General features: G+C 40.5%; 1 protein-coding gene across 1 annotated transcript in view; it reads right to left on the bottom strand.

Annotated features, from left to right (window-relative positions):
* The window catches only part of LOC125298449 (uromodulin-like), a 36456-nt gene extending 24241 nt beyond the window's left edge, over positions 1–12215 (bottom strand). Inside the window, 5 exon segments of the mRNA XM_048249192.1 lie at positions 6133–6219; positions 10883–11089; positions 11092–11715; positions 11813–11902; positions 12151–12215. Of these exon segments, the coding sequence (XP_048105149.1) occupies positions 6133–6219; positions 10883–11089; positions 11092–11715; positions 11813–11885 (991 nt within the window). The 5' untranslated portion in view covers positions 11886–11902; positions 12151–12215.
* Between the last annotated feature and the right edge of the window lie 9430 nt (positions 12216–21645).

Here is a 21645-nt window from a genome sequence, read left to right as displayed (position 1 = left end):
CAAGATGGGAAGCAACTGCTTAGCCCGGTTGAAACCAGACCCTCCTCAGTCATAACTGAGAGTGGGTCTGGGGAAGGTTCGTTCACAGCCCATTTTCAAAGGGCGTTCCCAAACGGACACCGATCAAAATGCCTCGGACGCAATAGAGCATCACAGTCCCGCCCCTCCTCCGAGAAAGCTTAGTTTCCGGAAGTAAATTTCCCATTCATTTCTCCCACTGACGTTTTGGAAAAATCCGTATCTAAAGAGTTTTAAAGTATGTCTTAGGATAATCAGCTACGGCGTAACTCATAAGCATACAACATATCATTTCGAGTGAAAAAACGAAGAGAACATATTTTCAATTCCGAGCGAAGGAACTACTCATCCCATAAACCACCGCACCTCACTGAATAATATAGGCAAACCTGGCGCGATTTTGCCATTAGAACTTCCAACCGACACGGCAGCACACAAACCTTTTCCTCCAAACAGTGATTTTTATATAGTGAATGTGCAGTTAATAGCAGTTATTTCAGAAGTAATCGTGTAAATAATAGTGTTTTGGTATTGAATGTTATATTTACCATTGTGTATTTTATATTGTGTGTGTGTGTGAAAGCGGTTAACGTTGAAGGTATGTACACAGTATGTACACAGGTATACAGTATGAAGGCTACAGTAGCCTAGCTAATGTTAACTAGATTTAGCATTACCAACCGCCCTGCAAAACTCACCACACAACTTTGTAGGTCTTGTCCCTCATGCTGGCCCTTACAAAACCCACAAGCTGACCCTCGGACATACACCCAGACAGCACACATACATCTGCCCGATGTCGGTTTCAGATCAGCATGGAATCCTCCCATATAATAATGTCGCAGGGGTATCGGCCTTAAGTCGCTTCCATGTATGATCGTTCCTACTATCCAAAGCAGATCCCGCTATCTGTTTTTTTAAACCCCAGCTTCCATGTATGTTGGCTTTTGATCGTCCCTACTACCCAAAGCAGATCCCGCTATCTGTTTTTTTTACCCCAACTTCCATGTATGTTGGCTTTTGATTGTTCCTACCAACGCAGATCCCGCTCTATCTGTTCTTTTTTTGCGTGTGTACTGTAGCAGGCAGCCAGGCACATCAGATCAGCCTCCTGGAGCAGCGATTTTCAGGTTGGTAAATTCACTCATGTAAATTGTCAGAAAATAGGCATTGTGTCAATTGTATGACTGTTTATATATTTGCCTGCTAGGCTAAGCCATAACTTGGTGTACATTACTTTATAAAGAGCTGTTTTGGGGTAATTACAACTTCGTTGTGAACTAATTCACGTTAGCTAGTTGAGTTAACACTGGAAAATATGTTAAACCTAGCTAGCAGCTATGGCGAAATGTTAACACTACAGCATCCATGATTACCGGTACAAGGACAGCAATATGCTTGGGTGTAAGAATAGCAAGTTATTATTTGACCGTGAGACTTAACCCAGGAAAGGCTGTAGTTTTTGTATAGAGAGGCGTGGGGGCTAGGCTATTACCTAACGTTACTGTCTTGGCTGAGCTAACCTGCTGGTTGTGTCCTCATAACGCCTTTGCACAGAGGAAATGCACAGATATATGCATCAGCCGAACTTCCCAAAGCAAATATAGGCTACGTTTCAGTCGCAACTTTCTCTAGTCACTTCCAGAGTTCGTGTTTTGGCCGGCGTTAGCGCTGCTTGATTGAAATATCAGCTGAGGTAATTCTAATGGGTTTGAAATCTATTTTTCCGAGCTCGGTAGTGGTTCTCTGCATCTATGAAAATTCATTAACAGCAATCGGTAAAGGTAGACTTTAAAGAAGAAAGTGTTGCGGTGAATTAATTGTTGTTTTTGTCTCTTGCAGGAGAAGAACCTGATTTTTGGGGGAACATTTTCTAACAGCATTTTTTCATCATTCAGACTTTTTTAGACATTCAATAAAATGAATTGAAAATATTTCTGGCATCTTTCTTGTGTCTTTATAGATCTAATCATTTATAGCCTAGTGTAAAATGTGCAATCTCAAGTTCCGACCTAAATAAATAAAGGTTGTATAAGCCGGGGGTGGGCATAGCTTTGATGAGTCGTTGAAACATTGGCTCATTGTCATTTTCAATGATTTGCCGACATCCCGGCGATGTCTTGCCAATGAGCAAATGCTTCCTATGCGATGTCTTCTAGACTGTAACGGCATTCATCGGCCCGACATCGATAAGATTTATGTGTGCCGTCTGGGCAGCAGTCAATAATGTGACCCGATTTAAAGTGGTTTTCACCCCTTTGAACACTCTTGATTTCGTCCTTGGAACAGTGAAATATTCACGGGGGCATGGACGGTTTGCTAACCATTTTAGCAGGTACTGCGGTTTCTAGCCGGTGGTAGCATCCAGCTTGTGCTATCAGCTAGCTAGCTAGTTCAAACGTACTTAATGAGGACATACAGGGCTTTTTATGCCTCGACTAAGTTGTTGTTTCCTATAAACAACAATTCATGTTCATAGAAACAACAAGGTCACTAAAACATAATATATGTCATACCTGTGTTGCAGCATGTAGGCTAATGTTAGCAGCATTATAATGACATTCTAAATGTCTGAAAGGCTAATGATTAGCCTATCGGCTACCTGAAGAGTTAAGTGTTTAAACTGCCATTTACAGTGTCCTATTTGATGGTGTATTGGCCCTGACTAAGTTCGTGTGATATATAAACCACAATCATTGGTGATACAAGTACCATGTTCGTCTAGAAAGTTTTTATTCACATGAAGATTTTCGCCGTATGCAGTAAAAGGCCATCTTTGTCAATAATTTTCGCTGAAGAGTTTCAAACTATGATCATAACGGCCTTTCCACCAATCAGAGGCATCACTGTGGGATTGTTCAGGATTGTGGGTAATGAAGTACTTATCCAAGACATCGCGAATAAAATACATTTATCTCAAAACGAGGTTAGTGCCCCGTGAACTTTTGGCATCTATATGAGCATACACAATCGCTTTGTACAGCCGTAGCTGGTTTTGAGTCTACCATGTGCAGTTAAGTTTTTATGGCTTATACCCGAATTGTCAATGGAGAAATTGCATTGAATTCTTACTTCCGGAAACTCCTGTGGGCGGGACTGTGATGCTCTATAGGAGAGGCCAAAAACCAAAAAGAGACAGAGTGACGGAAACACACAATTTGCAACACTGTCTCGTAGTGAGAAGCAGGAAGAATTAACCACTTTTTAATTAAACGTAGGCTAATTTACAAAGACATTGTACTACACTGAAAGCTAATATTTTGTCACTAGCAATGTACATCTGCCCTCTGTCAAACAAAATTGCATTTTCATCTCTGAACAAAACCGTTCACGTTTACGGCTGACCGGGACATATAAGCAGGAATGGGGGATGAGAGACTGAAATGTTCAAAGCAATTATGCCGGAATTGTTTCAAGGCAAACACTTGTGTAGCATTCGATTCGAGTTATGCTCGCATAGCACACCAATTCAAAAGTATGTGTTTTCTGTCGGTGTCCAGCTACTGTAGGCCTGTAAATGAAAAGAATATCAAACCGTTTTCAGTAGCCTACTGTTGCAGATATAACATAGGTATCTCTTACATGTTTGTACAATGTTGCATATTCCAACATAAGGAAGCAGTTGCGAAACTTCTAACTCCCTGTCTTAAACCAATGTGATAGCAGCTTCAAACAAGCGGCAGCAGCCATCGGTGATGTTTTTTAAAAAAAAAAAAAACCCGGCTTTTTCAACAGGGTGCTCTATCGTCATCGTGTAAAGCCCGCCTCAAGGGTTCTGATTGGTGCCTAGATCTATGAAAATTGGAAATGGGCTAGAATGGGTTCTTGGCCAGACGGACTTTCAGAGCGAATCTCGAATTTGCCGGAAGTACGTTTGGGTTTTTCCCAGGCTAGCAACTGTTTCTAGCCTGGCCTTGGCCTGTCTACGTACTTCGGTTGATTTCTTTTCCCTACAGTACTCCGTCTGGAATAGGTTGATTCACGCTCGTTTACCGGCAGTTGGGCAGCCGACCAATCAGCGAACAGTGAAGTCCCTGAGAGCGATTACGTAGCCTACCCAGGCATGGTGTTTCAATAACCATTCTCCCCGCCCTGAAGCAGATCGCTTGGAATACATCAACATAGGGCCCGAAAATGACATACTTATGAAATCTTTGAGCAAATGTAAATAATAGTTTAGCCTATTAACAGGGATTGTCACGACGAAGTCACAGTGGAGTAGGATGTTATATCGTCAGCTAAACTTTAGTCATAGATTTTTGTCACTAAAGGCTCTCGAGCGTGCCGAGTCAAACTGTAGTTTAGTAGGCTACATGGTCGGGTCAAAATCGCTATTTTTTTTCAAACACTAAGAAGGCTCGATATAACTTGAAACTTTGATCAAAGCATCATCAGTGTCTATACATATGAACTTCGAGCATTAAGAACATTGTTAGGTGTACACATAGTTTACTAAAAAAGAAAGATTTTGGACAACTCACTCCTTGCAAGATGGCGAGCAGAAAAACAAAGGCGAGTTGTTCAAAACCTCTCTTTTAGTAAACTCTGTGTACACCAACAATGTTCTCAATCTTCAGTTCATCTTAGTAGAGACACTGATGATACTGATTTTGACAGCCTTGATTGTATCAAAAAAAGTAGTAGCCCTATAGGAATCCCATTCAAAGGTCATTTCACCAGAAAACGACAACGCATACAAGCTTAAAAGTGGCGCTTTGGATGTGTTATGCATTTATATGAAAGTTTGACTTGGGTACATTCACAAAACACTATATGATGCATTTTGGCGAGAGTTACGTAACAAGCACGGGTGCATCTTGCACCCGTGCTTGTTATGGGTATGCTGCAGAGAAACTTCTCTGTATGACGAAACGCCGGTTGTTAGTGATTGGTTCAAAGCGGTTCAAAGGAACTCCAATAATTTTAAACCTCAAAACTGTGCCCTCCCACCCGGAAAAAAACGAACGGCTATGGATCTAGGCCAGACTCTCTGCGAAGTCAGAGTCTGGTTTCCAGGCTAAACTGTTTCAATGATGTGCACACAATTATAGGATGATATGGAGTTAGTTGTATGCAGTTTTGAGAATTCATCATTTTGATCAGAGAAATGTCCAACTGAGAAAAACTGTCCAGGATGATTGTTGGCTTTTTTATATTTTGGTTGTCATGTGGTGGTGTCATGTACCTTCTGTTTGTTTTTAACTCATTGAATGCCACGCTGTTTTCGGAAGCTATGGCCCAGAGTGCCAGCAATCTTGATTATTGTTGACGATTTCTGTAGAGCCACAGCATAATCTATGTTATAGATATGGACACATACTATGGCTTGTTTGAAAGGTGAGACTTTAAGCTCTCAGTGGGTACAAACCGTTTATTTCTACATGCCTCTGTTCCTAAGAAATCCCAAGCTAAACAGTGGCTAGTTTTCATCAAAATCCCTGTTTTATTTCTAGAAATGGAGATGTAGCATCTTTGAAATATGAAGTGTTGCCTGTAAAGTTTCCGGGAAGTGACCTAGCAAGACCTGGTGAGACTGCCACCTAGTGATGAACCCACGAAAATGGCCTGGTTTTGACCTGACGTGCATGTGTCACTGATTCAACCCAAAGCGCAACCATCAAAAGCAGAGTTTTAAGGTTAAATATCCAGATAAAATATCCAGATTGTGTTTTCGATCGTCATATATTTAATTTCCATTCATCACAGAGTTCCCAAAATCACATATAAGGTGTGTTAGAGTGTCTAGTTTCGTAATTAAAAAAAAAGCTAAAAACGTAATATTACGTTTTTGGCACTCGGCGCATGGGAAGAAAAAACGTAACATTACGTTTTTGGCACTCAATGAGTTAATGGTCAGGTGCTTCTGACTTCACCTACGTACTTCCTGTCTTTCTTTTATTTTCTGCCACCTTCAAAATTTTCTTTTTTTCATCTCTGCCTGTCAGTCTCTGCCAGATCACTGTGCCGTCTGTTCCCTGTTCCTGGGATTTTGAACCTTGCCTGTATCTTGACCTGCCTTTTGGATTCTGTTTTGGTTACTCTGCTCTGGACCCTGTTTTTGCCTTCAGGCACTGATCATAACATGTATTAAGGGTTTATGAGAGCAGATCTTACCTATTTTCTCGCATCTCCAGTTAATTTGATTGTCACTTACACACTTCTCATCCATCCCACATGTTCCACAGACCTGAGTGTTGGGATCTTAAAATATAGACAAAAGAAAAATTGAGGAATTACAAAAAAGACAGTACAAAACACATCAACAAATCAGTCAGTACCTATTGTCAATACCCTGTCAGTGGGGTATACTACGAATCTCGATTAGTGGGTTAGCGAGGTATGTTGCGCTCAAAGCCAGGGTATGCTGTGACACGAAAGTGGATCTGTTTTAGTGTCGCTATATCACCATGGTATCTTATGCTGTCAACCAAACCTGGTCGGGAGGAGGTTATGTCGCAGTTATAGCTCAAATTGTGTAATCTACGCCCACTGACCAATCAATTGTCTTAAAAGCGAAGTTCTCTCCGTGTAGGATTCTGTCATATATCTTACAGGTGGAGCTCCGCCTCTACTAACATTTTGGATCTCAGATATGTGCTTTAATAGTGCTGTAGTGCAAATATCCCACTATGGGCGTGCATACCATACAACAACTGATGACAATTGATTTTATTTGATGTTATAGGTTAGACACAAAAATGACCGCAGTGTAGATTAAGCTATCGCTCATGAATCGCGAAGTAATTGTTTTAAATAGAGGCGGTCCCAATGCGTCTCTCCAAGTTACCCGCGATTGGCCAAAGTCATCCCAACACCCGAACGCCAGCACAGATCTGAGGCTGAAAGCCTAGTTTGACAAATATATCACATAACTGCAATCGTAGTATCACTTAACGTATACCCCTGAGTCAAGGCTTTGTCAAGCCTCGATATGTCTAACGTGCTTCGTGGAGACGCACAAGACCACCTCTATTTAAAAACATGTCACAGCATAGCCTGGCTTTGAGCACAACATACCTCGCTAACCCACTAATCGAGATTCATAGTACACCCCAGAGGCTCTGTGCTAAGGTAGCCAATGACTTCCTTCGTGCAGCTGATGATGGACTAGTCTCCATAGTCATCGTCCTGGAAGTGCAGCCTTTGACACTCCTCACTACAATAATTCACTGTTAAAGGTATTCTAAGCGATGCCTAGCGTTTTTTAGGCTAAAAACATTTTATGTCATTTCATGTTCCATGTTCCATATGTGTTGTGCATGCATTACTTGAAAAGAACTAGCTCCAGTTATGTATGAACAGTGAGGGTAACGATCTCTTAAACATGTGAAAAACGTGAACTTGAAGAAGAGAAAATTGAACAATATGAACTATGAATATTGAACAACTTGAAGCTACATCTATAAGTGTGAACATGCTTAACAAAATATGGGAACAAAACATGGGAACTAAACGTGCATTACGAATATAATCAGTGGGAGCCCTGTGCTTGTTTCCCTGCAACAAGAAGGTTCCATCTGGGGGTGATGGAAGACAGTGACACCCTCAGTGTGTTTGAAATGTCCAGTCGACTGCGCAATTTGGTCTTAGGGGCCGTTTATACGAGAACGATTGCGAAGGAAGACAACAAAATATTTTATCATAAGTGCCTTTCGTTTACACAGCGACCCCTCCATTGTGGCTTGAAGATGCAAAAATCTGAAGACTCCTTCCAAAGTGTAGAGTTTTGAAGACGACCCGGGTTGCGTCTCCGTCTAAACCAAAGATCCTTGATTACCTCTCTGGCTAAACTGTCAAATTAGAATGTCTGCGCGTGACCTACCGGGGTTCTATCACACCACCACCCAGCGGTCTGGAATGAATATCCAATCGAATATCACATACTCTTTCCAGATATATATTATATATAAACCCACCAGAGAGGTTTCCTCATACACACTCTTAAGACCACCGTCATTTGCAATTTCGATCAACTGCTCTTCCTCCTGCGCTGGTAAGTTAGGACTATTCGGGATATTGACAAATGGGTTGCGGACCCACTCATTGGTTTGCCGTGGATCTTTGGAGGATGGGAAGTAACGCTCAAACTCATTTGAAAGTGAAACAAGGTGATCGCGCACCAGCTGCGAGAGAAAGGGCCCTGCCTCAGTCTCTCCCAAAACCCCCACTACAGTTTGGAACATATCAAATACACATCAAGAACATATCAATCCACTCGTCGTCCCCACAAATCAAGCTTGGCTTTAAATGCAGCGACTTTATCTGCCAGTTTAAAGACAGTCGTCATTCTCCCCTGGAGTGACAGGTTGAGGTCATTAAGCAACCCGAATATGTCACACAGGTAAGCGAGTTTTGACACCCAGTCCTCATCACTAAAATGTGCAGCTAATGGTGACTTTTTTTCTGTAAGAAATCTCTGCAGTGGCTCTCGCAACTCAAACACTCTGGCCAGTGACCTGCTAAAGATGCTTGTTTTTTGTTGCTCATTCTAGCAGTTTAGCTAACTTTGTGTGACACTACCGTTCGCTAAGAAGGTGAAGTGAGCTGACCTGAGGCTGCACAGTGCTGAAGGAAATATGTAAAAGTGTTGAAAGCGGGACATACAGACGTAAGAAAATAGACCTTGCAAAATGCAAACATGCGTGCAATCAAACAACTGCATATAGGTCTATGCCATGTAAAAACGTGACATTATTGCGAATTAAATTTAATTTAGTTTGCATGCATTTTTTTTTAAACTCATGTCGTAGGCTACGGCCCGGTTAGGAATGTCCCGGTGGTTGGGGACCGCTGGCTTAGAGCACCTTTAAACAAGCAAACCACTATAGTAACTCCTTTATGTCTGATAGTAGCCACAATGGATACCCTAGCAACAACTTCAAGTTGCTACCCTAGCAACAGCCTAGCAACCAATTTCACAATTAAAACCTGGCAACCAACATAGCAACCAACATGATTAACCTAGCAACTAGCATAGCAACTGCCACCACTAACCCAGTAACAGCCTAGCAACCACCTCAAGTACCCTAGCAACAACCTCTCAACCACTTCCACAATGACAACCTAGCAACCAATATAGCAACTTACATGATTATCCAGTCTAGCAACCACATGAGTTACTATAGAAACCACCACAACTACCCTAGCAACACCCTAGCAAACATATTAATTACCATAGTAACAACCTAGCAACCACCACAATGTCAACCAAGCAACCAGCATAGCAACTGCTTTATTTTGCATAGCAACCACTATCTGTACCCTAGCAACACCCTAGCAACCATTTGAATTACCCTAGCAACCACCATTGCAACCAACATGATTACCCCAGCAACCAACATAGCAACCACTTTATTTTTCATAGCAACCACCATATGTTCCCTAGCAACAACCTAGAAACCACCATTATAATGTCAACCTAGCAACCACCATAGCAACCAATATGATTACCTTAGCAATCACCATAGCAACCACTTTATTTTGCATCACAAAAAAACATAAGTACCCTAGCAACAACCTAGCAACCATATGATTTACCCTAGCAACAACCCAGCAACCACCACTACAATGTCAACCTAGCAATAACCATAGTAACCAACTATGCAACCAGCATAGCAACCACTTTATTTGGCATAGCAACCATATATGTACGCTATTGTATTGTAATTTACAACGACAAAATACAACGCCATTGTAACTATCTCTGCATTATCTGTTTTTACTCTGTGTGGTATTTTACATCATATTTTTTTAATTTGCATGCACTGGTAATTCCTTGAGCATTTCTAGTTATTATTATTCCGCTGACCACTTTTGGTTTTTGCTATTCAGTTTGAACCGTTTAATGTAGAAACTTTGTTCAAACTTTGTAACGTAGGTCTTCAAGAGGACATAGCTGCTATGTATTTTTCATCTGAAGTAACTTGTATACTTTTTAAACTATGAATTAAAAACTATTACAAAATCACCTATATATTTAACATTGGTGATTATGACATCACAATATGGCCATTAAGCAATTATAATCCTGTGCCAGGTGTTCAGGCCAACTGCAGCAACTGCCACTGCCTTAGGCTTTAAGCATACAATCTGGCTCTCTTAAGACTAGAGATCTTGTTCAACTGTTTCCTCTGTCCATAACAGTTTCAAAATAAAAGTCCTTACTACTATTAAATATTGTAACTATTTAAACTATTCAACTATTTAACCGTTCAGCTATTCCAACTGTCAGTTGTTATCAACTATGACTCCTGCCAACTGTGTCCTCTGCCCACAACTGTTTCAAAACAAAGGTTTCCAGTACAATAATTCACTATTAAATAATTTAAGTATTTAAAATAATCAACTACTTAAATATTCAGCCATTCCAACTGTCAGTTGTCATCACCTATGTCTCCAGCGAACTATATTAAACCACCACCAACCTAACAACCATAGCAACCAATTAAAGCATCTATGTCTGTTTCAAAGCAACCAACATGATTATCCTCGCAACCATCATAGAAACAGCTTTATTTAGCATTGCAACAATCAAGTCTACCTAAGCAAAACTATTGCCACTATCTCTACATTATCTGTTTTAACACTGTTTATTTTACCTCATATATTTTGCATTTTCATGCACTGGTAATTCCTCGGAATTACATTTTGTAGTTATTATTATTATTATTATTAATATTATTATTATTTACTTATTATTATTATTATTATTATTTGCCTATTATTTTAATAAATATTCTTTATTAATTGCAATTTATATGTGGGCTTCCCATATGTTATTAGGCTTTGAGCCAAGCATTTGTAACATTATCTATCTATCTATCTATCTATCTATCTATCTATTTATCTGCTGGACACAACCTACCAGCACAGTAGGCTGAGGAGCAGAGGGACGAGCTGACCAGCTTGTAGACGTGGTAGTGCTCTGGACAGGCCTTGATGTGGATGCGATTGGAACTGAGCTGGCAGCAGTCCGACTCCCAAGCTCCACACACACGTCCCCTCACCACGCCTTGGTATGGCTCAGGGTGTGGGTTGGCGAGCCAGAGGGGAACGTCCCGTGCCACACACTGTACCTCTCCACACACCGCTCCGGCATCCGGACACTGTCGCCGCCCAGGAAGAGCCGGTACCAGCCGTGCCAGTTCTCATGGCTATCGCAGGCCGGGGAGACGGGGTCCACTCTGTGGTCGGTCGATCGCCAGGACTGGTTAAGGGCGGTGTAATATTGGCAGGGGTCAGCGCAAGTCGGTGTGCCACCATCGACACTCAAGCAGTCTTGTCCAGGTGGGCACAGGACATCTCCGCAGCCAAACTGCACCGAGCGAAGCTCTGGGTCAGCACTGAAGCGATGATGGCCGATGGTGGACGTCTCCGAGGCTGAGAGTGTCACACAGTTGAAGGAGCCTGGCGTGTTCGCGCACACGGTTGGAGCTGGGCAGGGGGTGTCGGCCGCAGAAGAGCATTCATCTATGTCCATGCAGCCAAGGTCTGGCTTCCACTGGTAGCCATGAGGACAGCAGGGGGCACCGTTGCTGCACGCCACACGATCGCGGCACTCAAGGCCATTACCAGAGAAACCCTCTTTACACACACACTTAATGTGTGCCGTGGAAAACTCTGGATTCTCTTGATCAGATGTCGATGAGAGACAGGTTGCATGTTTATGACAGGCTTCACACCTAGTTACCATCGAACCTAGAGGACAATATTGAAAGTTATGCAAATGTGTAATAGCTTTGCAACAGAAAATGCAGTATAAGATTGCCATTGTTCCTCTGTCATGTCACTTTACCAGCAGCTTGGCTTGAGCCATCAACTTGGACTGCTCCAGTAAGGACCAACCACAGCAAAACCTGGACGTTCATCTTTGTAAACTGCTGACCTAAAAATGACAAATTCAGTGGAAAGATCTGTAATAATTTACTGCTTTGTTCTTTGTCAGGTTGTTCGTTTTCCACTTCAATTTCAACTACAGTTTTGCTCTGGGCCTTATTGTCAAAACACTACACATAATTAACACAACACTATAGCCAATTAGCAGAATCGCTTAGATCTTTTGCAAAATGAAACACTTCAGTCAAAACTGAACAATTATGGCAAGAAGACTTACCGGAAGACTGGAATACTTACCGCTGGATTGGCCACGGGCTGCGGCGCTGACTAAAGTAAGGCTGAAGACTGGTTTCCAAGAAGATATTTTCCTGAGGGAATGGGACTATGATTTCACGTTTGAAGAGACATTAAGTTTTGACTGTTGAAAGATCAACCTTATCCTTAGTTACCCTTTTGAACTTGGCATACCTTTTTTGTTAATTCCCAAGAACTTTATTAAAAACAGGGTTCTTGCAGGTTTCAATAAGTCAAATTTAAGACCTTTTTAAGACATTTTAAGACCATAAAGATTGAAATTTAAGACCTACACGAAGCATTACCAAAAAATATTCAAATCAAAGAAATTCTGAAAAAATCATTGAAAAGTCGTTGAAAAAGCATTAAAGGAACCATATGTAAGATTGTGGCCAAAACTGGTACTGCAATCACTTTCAAAATACTGAAGAGCGGTGTATCCCCTCCCCCTCCCCCCTGACTCGAGGTTGCCAACCCGGATGGCGAAACACTAATGACTTTGTGATTAGTAGATAGGTGGAGGGTGGCGCATCAGGCCAAAACACAATATGACATGACAAAACACAACATCAACATCAGTTGAGGGCTGCAACTTCACTTTTTAAATGACTATCCTGGCCGGACTACTGTTGTCCGTGATATAAGTATTTGAAATTAACCTGATTTCTTAATGTCTAGTGACATATCAGGGACATTTTATGATTAATCGAAATATTTTTCTTACATACGGTTCCTTTAATTTACAGATAAAACAATCAAACTAGTAACCTTCCATACCCAACGTCTACAACCCAACTGATTTTTTACATTGCTCACTTGTAGTATACTAAGGAAAAATATCTGTCACGCATTAAAACGCCCTAAAACCTTAAGCCCAAAATGAAAATAATCTAAAACAAACTAGCCCTCAAATAGAATAGATTTCAGCAAGGAAGTCAAAAATGAGACGAGTTGAAACTGGGTGTGAAAGTGTGTTTTGGGTGGACACTGAAGCTGAAAGATATAGTATTAATATGCGTCCAAATCCACTTCCATTATTCTCTGTTGAATTGCTCACGTAATCTGCATGCTCTGGCTTGTGACTCCAGCGCCTTCACACCCAGAGTCCCTAATTGAATAGTTTTTTTGTAAAGTTTGCAGCGAGCCTCGTACCTGGAGCTGGTACCACTTGTAACCAACAGCAGACATCGCTGTGATCTAGCCAGTGTTGCCACAGTTACCTTGGAAAAGTAATCTGATTACTCCTTTAAAAAGTAACTTAGTTACTTTTAAAATCAAGTAATCAGTAAAGTAACTGAGTTAGATTACAAGTTACTTTATTAGTTACTTTCAGCAGCTGCCGACAACACCCCCCACCGCCTCAACATAAAAATGACAACCGGTTTTGCCAATACTCACTTAATTGGAAATGCATTTTAATAGTAATGTCAACAATGCAGACATCCGAACCTGAAAAAAAGTAATTTTAGGGAGGTAGCCCTTTAGCCTACTTAGATACTGAAATTCAGATTCAGTACACCAAATAAGGAAGGCCTATAGATAGAAATTGTTATGATAGAATATGTAGATTTTGGTAGTTTGGGCTTTTCATTTTCAAAAGAGAACAAACGGGAGAGTCTTGGTGTTTGCAAAGAAAAGGCTTTTCATGTAGCCTTGGCAACTAGCCATTTAGTATAGGCCTGAATAATAGCAAATTAAATGACACTTGTTAAACTCACCTCAACAAGTCTTTTGCTGCCATGGGCAATGCTACAAACAGTGCAGTGTGCAAGACTATCATTATGTTTTACTCTTATGAGACAAGGGTACACTTTTGTGTAGTCTGATGTGAAATGGGTCTTAAATGTTCCTTTTTGGGGGCCACTGACTCTGCCATGACGCTCCTGTTCCTAGATACACTGAACTGATTAATTTAGTTCGGGAGAAAAAAGATAAAAGCCCACTTACACTGAAAATTGATTGGTTGATTTAGCAAAACAAGCCAGGATGCTCTCTGTCTTGGATGCGCTTCAGGCACACACGCACCACCCCCCTCTCTCTCCCTCTCCATCGTGTGCACGCTAAACTCAGATGCACATGCGATTTTAATTCCCAGTCTGGCTTGCGCGCTCTGAGCCTCAGGGATTAAAGTGAAAAAAAATTGTTTGACTGAACTTTTTTCAGGCCATAATTCATACGTTGTTCATATCTACCTATAAAGATAGCACCCCTTTTGCTGTCGCGACCTATTGGTTTTTAATGTACAAAAAGAAGCAAACAGCAAAGTAAAGGGAGTATTCGCCTTATTCACACGGCGACCATTGTTTAAACCAAAACGAGGCTGCAGGGTACACTTACTATACAATTAATGCCACCTACAGGTGAATGTAAGAACATAACAATCCTATAGTTTGTGTACCCTGTAGCCTCGTTTTAGCCGCCAATGGCCGCCATGTGAATAAGGCGAATTGAGAGTGTTCTTGATTGAGATTGAGTTTTCCTGATTAATAAAACAATATTTCAGTACCATCCCTGACCATTGCTGACTAGCCATTGCTGTTTTTTTCTACTGCAGCAATATTGTAGAAAGGCTTTAACTTACACTCTTATTTAATTACATCAGGCCAAAAGTGTTTAAAGGGGAGATTTGCACAAGTTTGCAAGACTTCCCATTTCCTCATCAAAGTTAATTTTGAGTTTTACAGACAACTCAGTATTCCAATGAGCAGCAATACTGTGTGTATACTGTGCTCATGCAGGAAGTCTGCGCATGTGATAACAACAATCTGGAGAGGGCGCTTTTGTCTTCAGCAACAGATTGTATAAGGTTGACAAGAGGTTGCGATATGGTGAGGGACAGGTCGTGTTGCGCTATGAAAGAACATGCATAGCCTACTTTCTGAGCGCAAAAACGGTCAGCCATAGATAAACGTAGCCTACCTCTGTCGTGGTGGCTAGTTGCACCAGGTAGGGAAGATGTCCTGAAGTGTACGAACATTAACCTTGGTGGTCTTCTGATTGGTGGCGTGCTAAAAACGTTTTCCTATTGCATCCATAAACAATGTTCTTGCAGCAAACCTCTGGCACTTTAATTTCTTTACACCGTGGCTTGCTAGTTCTCCCTGTTTCCAACAGCCGCCCATCTCCATTTGTTTTTTAACTTATAACACCTGTGCCATCCTTTAGCAACAACGCATCCATGACAGCTAGTCGCCTTGCCAAATAGACGCACACAAATCATGACGCTAATATGCGAGGTTCTGGTAGGCCTACTGGTTATGGTTTTGTGCTATAAATCAATAATATTTTATAGCGAAGTTTTAAGTTTACTATTTTAATTGCATGGTTATTTTTTGTCAACATACACTTACAACCTACTGTCGTTAAAAGTGAGGCTTAAGCAAAATAGGCTACAAGGCTATCTATGCGTCACAAACACAACTGACCCTCTTACTAACAGTTCGCGATGATGACAATATTATTATTATTTTATGTTAACACGCTCAGTCAAAACCTTCCGTCGCAAATTGTGAAAAACATTGTTGTAGCATGTCATAACAGACGGGATAATAAATTGCATAGGCTACGGTTTATATTGCGTCGCTTTACACATAATGTTAGTTGCATTGATTAAAAACTGTTCAAGTCATAGGTGACACCCAAAATGAATGACCTCCCCTGACAAGAGTTCGCGATAGTAAGAAATTGTCTACATTGATGCACGGAAAGAACACAGCCTACGATTCTTCTCCGAATTCGCACATAAAGCTCACAATGTATCATATCCAAAAAAGTTAAACGGATTGGCCAACCTCGATCATCAGCTGTCTCGAATGTGTCACTACAATCCAACTTTTAGACCGTTAGTCCTCCAGACGTGTTCTTTTGTTTTTTTTAAGCAAATGCCCCAGGCCAATGAGACAAGCGTGTAGCTACAACATAAACAAAGCGAAACTCATGGCTGACGTATCTTCTTTTAGCGGTCACTGACTGAGACACAGAAAATTCTCAATAACACTATTATGTCTTTAAACATTTACCATCACACACATTAATTCATCGGACCTAATATTTGTAGTTGCCTTAAAAAAAGGAAAGGAAAAGAAAAGATGATAGCCCCCCCCCTCCTATTTTTTTTCTCATCGGATCTGCATCGATCTCAAATATGGCATTTCTAAAATCAAATTGACGGAAATCCGTCGTACGACGGAGAACTTTAATCCTTGCGCTCTTGTTCGTTCTAGTTTCCGGGAGATTTTATCTAATTGCGGGCGTCAGGAAGCCGCTATCGGGAGACTCCCAGAACTTCGGGAGACTTGGGATGTCTAGCTAGACAGCACTTTGTCACCAGCACGAGTGTACAACGTACCTTAATGTTATCATGTTTAGCGGACACAAACTCAAAATAATGACTGTAGCCTATAGCTAAAATGCGCATCTCTTTCCTCCCTCTATTGTTGTTTATACAATGTATTCTAAATTATCCTAAAAAAAACAGTTTTGTTAAAGGTGTTTTGCTTTGAATACATTAGTGCGTATCTGCTTCAATCAATATCAGATCATATGATGGATGTTGTGATATCATGAGAGGCTACACGGCTCTCAGCGGGACAGTTCAGCAGTGCAAGGACACAAGGTTATATAACACAACGAAGGTTTTTACAGGGTTCCCGTGGGGTCTTAAAAAGTCTACAATTCAGAACTTTAAATTTAAGGCCTTAAAACGTCTAGAGATAGATAGATAGATACTTTATTGATCCCCAAGGGGAAATTCAGGAATCGCTGACCATACTGACATGCTGAATATAGGCCTACTGACCAATCAAGACATATAAGACCAGACCTGTACACTGAGGATATAATGGACACATCCATGCATCTCTACGGTGTATGGTCGGACTAATGGGATGTCGGACCAATGGGATGTCGCCATGTCGGACCAATGACATGGAACCAAAAAGTTGTACACCAAACTGAACAAGTCTGCTTATTTTTAAACCTACGAGCCCTGCTGTATATCTCACTATTTAGTTATACGTATTTATCCTGGTGATTGTAAGTGCCATTCACATGATGTTGTTTTTTCAGCACAGTCTATGCCAGATCTGCCACCATTTTATGTATTGTACTACTTGCATTGATTTGATTTGAAGTGTATTAAAGACAAAAAGTGTATTATACAATTTTTACATTTTGATATGTATCTCACCACAGCAAGCTGCCAGCTGGACATGGCTTTCATGTGTGTAGGCTAGAAATATGTGGTGTGTGCCTTACAGAAATGAATGCCATTTTTATTTAGTGATGGGAAATTAGCTTTCTGTGCTCCACATCTTTGATACGGACTGATCTGACCTGATTTTGCGCATTAGCCTGTGTGCCTATGGTGCATGCACTCATAATGATTCTCAACTTTTTACTGCATTGCCATGAACAAAGTCAAGGCAAAAAAAAAAGGTGTTTCTTTGTCGAACAAATTGGGATGCAATGTGAGCCTTGAATTGAATACCATGCAGGCATTTGCTAGGAACTCAAAACTGGATTATCAACATGCTATGCCATTGAGGAACACATGCTAGCGTTTGATTATGAACATGCTTTGCCATAGAAAAACACAGGGTAGGTTGAGCTATATGAAGTTATTATTATTTCGCTCTCACTTCGTCTTTTGTTATAAACCAGAATGATGTACTTGGAATCAATGGATAGCTATGTGTTACCTCATTCATCTGACATGCGTGCCATATTTATCTGATCACAGGTTCATGAGTAATTCAAATGAGATAAAGGGTGCGCAATACTAGGTTGAGCTATATGAAGTTATTATTTTGCTGTTTTTATAATGTGATCCCTTTGACCCAGAAGGATGTGATTGGAATCAATGTATAGCTCTGTGTCTCCTCCTTCACCTGACATACGTACCATATACCATATGTATGTATAGACTGTAAATATGATGCAATTTAATTTAATTTCATGTTTTTTTATTTGAATATTTGATCATACAGATAAGTGCCTAGTCTCATTGGAAAGCCCAGCTTCACTGCTCTGTCATGCATTAACGATTTCATCTCGCTACGATGAAAAGATCCCTGAGCAATTTAACAGAGAAGAGTGTGTTTTTTGGCGCATTTTGTGTTAATAGGGCTCTAAGGATTAAACTGTAACGTTTCTTTCTTTTGCGTGCTATAAAGGCATGACTATTGCATATAGTGGCAACCGGGTGATAAGCTGCATCTCATAAAATGTTGCGCTTTCTGCATTTCATAAAATATTCTGGACACAAATTACACCCTTTTCATAGAATGACCCACATTGGGTATGTTAAACCAACAAGGATTAAATTAGTCTTGATTTAGGCCTAGTGTGCCCTTTCAGGTTGTGCAAGCGGTGTGCAAATAGTTCATTACTGAAATAAATGCACAAGATGCTGTTGAATTTTAATCTACACTACAATAAACTAGGCCATACTGAAACTTTGGTAAGTACAGTTGTATCTGTATGGAATTGTATAGTGTTAGCACTTGTTGTATTTCCTAGCAGCATACTACATTTTCTCTCTCAATAGGCATGTAAACGCAGTTTCCACATAAGCACCTGGTGAGTGAGGAGTGGACAGTGGTCAATCTAATTTCAACACCTAGCCTACACTAAGAAGGTTGGTCTAAAGTGATTGCATTGGTGGTCTTACAGTAGCGATATATCGTTTTTTTGGGTGAGAGTTCAATGATGGTCAAGTGTATGTAGTTCCCTTCTTGTTTGTGTGTCACTCCGAACTCGTCAAATGTGGAGGCATGGTTAGAACCCTTGGCATCAAACTTCGACGCACAAATTACCCCCTTGGCCAAGCTTTAGCTGAATCAGTTGTTACCAAGTTGTTGCCATGCTCACATTAAGACGATGGCATGTCAGCATCTGCGCCTTAAGTTTGTGATTATGTTTCGCCTAATGCGAAAACATGAAAGTAGCCTACCTAGCTGTCTCAGAGACATTGGTAATGGTAAACATTTGTAACGTTTGTATTCCAACTTTTGTCCTAAGACTCTACATACACGTTTCAACTTTTAATACAAAACATATAGGTTAAGCATCAGCCTTTGAGCAAGCTGCCTCAGTCTATTTAGAAGCTCATATTATTACAAATAGGCCTATAGTTGAAACGGTTCTATTTTCGTTCTGCTCGAACGGTAGGCTACCATCAGCACAAGACCTAAACAGCCTCCGGGCATATGCCTTAATTAGGCTAGAGCATAAGGCTGAATCTGTGAATGGGTCATAGCTGTAAGAAATTGGTTTGTCCGTGTTCCGAAGCCGGCAAAGTTACATTCTTTTGAGTTCAGCGTCAAGTGTTTGCATTTCATAATAGGGTTGACGCATTGAAAATCCCCGACCCTAACATAGCTTTCTGAGAAAGGTTTTTAGGAAGCTTCTAAGGCACTACACACCAAAATGTTGTTGTCTATGTTGTCTAAGGGGCTTGTAACTGGAGGGTTGCCGGTTCGAACCCCGACCAGTAGGCACGGCTGAAGTGCCCTTGAGCAAGGCACCTAACCCCTCACTGCTCCGGGATTAGTGTGTGCTTCACTAATTCACAGATTGGGATAAATGCAGAGACAAAACCATCTGAAATCTGATCTCTTCTGTAACATGTATTTCTCATAATTCATCATAATTCACACACACACATATACACACTCACACACACACACACATTCATCATCACTTGACCACCAGTGGTCAGTTACCTTTTTTCTGCCTTTTCGCGTTCTTGAATGTTGTCTTTTTCTGTCTTTTTCTGCTTCTTCTTCCTCCTTCTACTTACTGGAATAAACTGATAAGTGTTAGATAGCACCCGCATTATATAACTGACCAATCCCTAGCTCGCCCACCAAAGGCAGACAAGCCAATAGCAGTTCAGGACTACCCACACTCCCACACGTTCATCATAAAACTCCATAGAGTTGCATTGCAGGATGTGATTTTGTCTGGCTTCATGGCATGTTATGGAAATGTAAGTTGAAAACAATGGTACCGGTAATCTTACTGAAATCAAGTAAGGTAAAGACATTGTAGTAAGGGCACGTTAATTATCATGAATCCATGCATGACTTAATTCATGATTAATGAATATGAATAATAATGAATGAGTAGATATCCTGATGATTCATGAGATATTAAGGAAGGAAGTAGCACATAATAATATATCATTAATTCAGTTATGCATGAATTCATGAAAATTCATGTACCCTAATCGTAAAGTTACCCAAGTAAGCTAGCATAAATATTAGCAGAATCACAGCTCTCCCACTCACTGCAGCATTAATGAGATTAAGGATAGTTGACCAAATTGGCTCAAAGGCACATGTTTTCTAAATGTTATTGTATGTAAGGCTATCATTATTTAAACAGAGGCACTAATATCTGTTCAGATTAAGTTTTAGATTGAAAAGTTGTGTTTTATTTTCATACTCTTGGTTCAGTGAACACATACAAGCGTCAATTTGTTAGCTAACAGAAATTTTGTGAATATGACGTTCAGGCCTATAAACTATAAGTTTACCCGCAAACACTATTTTCTTGTGGAAGAGGATAGTGCAATGGTCACCAACATGGGATAACATGCAGGAGACCGGGGTTTGACTCCTGTGTGATGCATTTTGGCAGAGTGAGTGTGCATGTGTACCAACGTCTCTGGGTAGAAGGCGCGCAATTTGAACAAGAAATCGGTTCTCAAACGGAAGTTTTTTGATTGCAATATTTAGCTAGTTCATGCACCAGGGTGTAAATAGCATACAGTACTATATACACCAGGGTACGAATAGCATCCACTTCTAACTATACATTAATGCAAACAGCATGCCTTATTCAGAGTGTCTATTACACAGCTGAGCTTTTCACACCCTGTTACGTAACAATAAAAAAAACATGTTGCTTGTTTTTTTTATTATTATTATTACATTGTGTGATCAATATGCCAGAATAAATCACAGGGGTGCAAATAGCATACACTGATATTTGTAACAGACAGGGTATTACTAGAACACATTGCTGTGTGCACCGGGGTATGAATAGCATACACTGATATTTGTACCAGACGGGGTACTAATAGGACACATTGCTGTATGCACCGGGGTACGAATAGAATTCACTTCTAATTGCACCAGGGTACGAATATCATACACTGCTAATTGTGCCAGGGGTGCAAATAGCCTTACCCTTATTTAAAATGTTAAGCATAATTCAGTTTTTGTCTTTTTTTGATTTTGTCTTTTGAGATAACTTGCCTAAAATGAGTGTACCGGTAATTTAATGTTAAGGTGGAAAAGTAAACATGATCATTTACCATCTGGCATACCAGGGATTTTCCCAGTGGACCGGCATACATTTTTGGGCCGAATTAAATAAAATTATTATTTGTTATTGTTATTTTAAAACATGGGCAACAATAGTTTCAAATGTGGCTCAATTTCTATTCGGTTATTAATTGATGATGCAATAATGGGATAATAAATCTCTTTC

This window comes from Alosa alosa, chromosome 7 (assembly GCF_017589495.1).
Source record: "Alosa alosa isolate M-15738 ecotype Scorff River chromosome 7, AALO_Geno_1.1, whole genome shotgun sequence".
NCBI lineage: Eukaryota > Metazoa > Chordata > Actinopteri > Clupeiformes > Clupeidae > Alosa > Alosa alosa.
The sequence above is the reverse complement of the archived record's forward strand: the minus strand, read 5'-3'. Positions and strand labels throughout refer to the sequence as shown.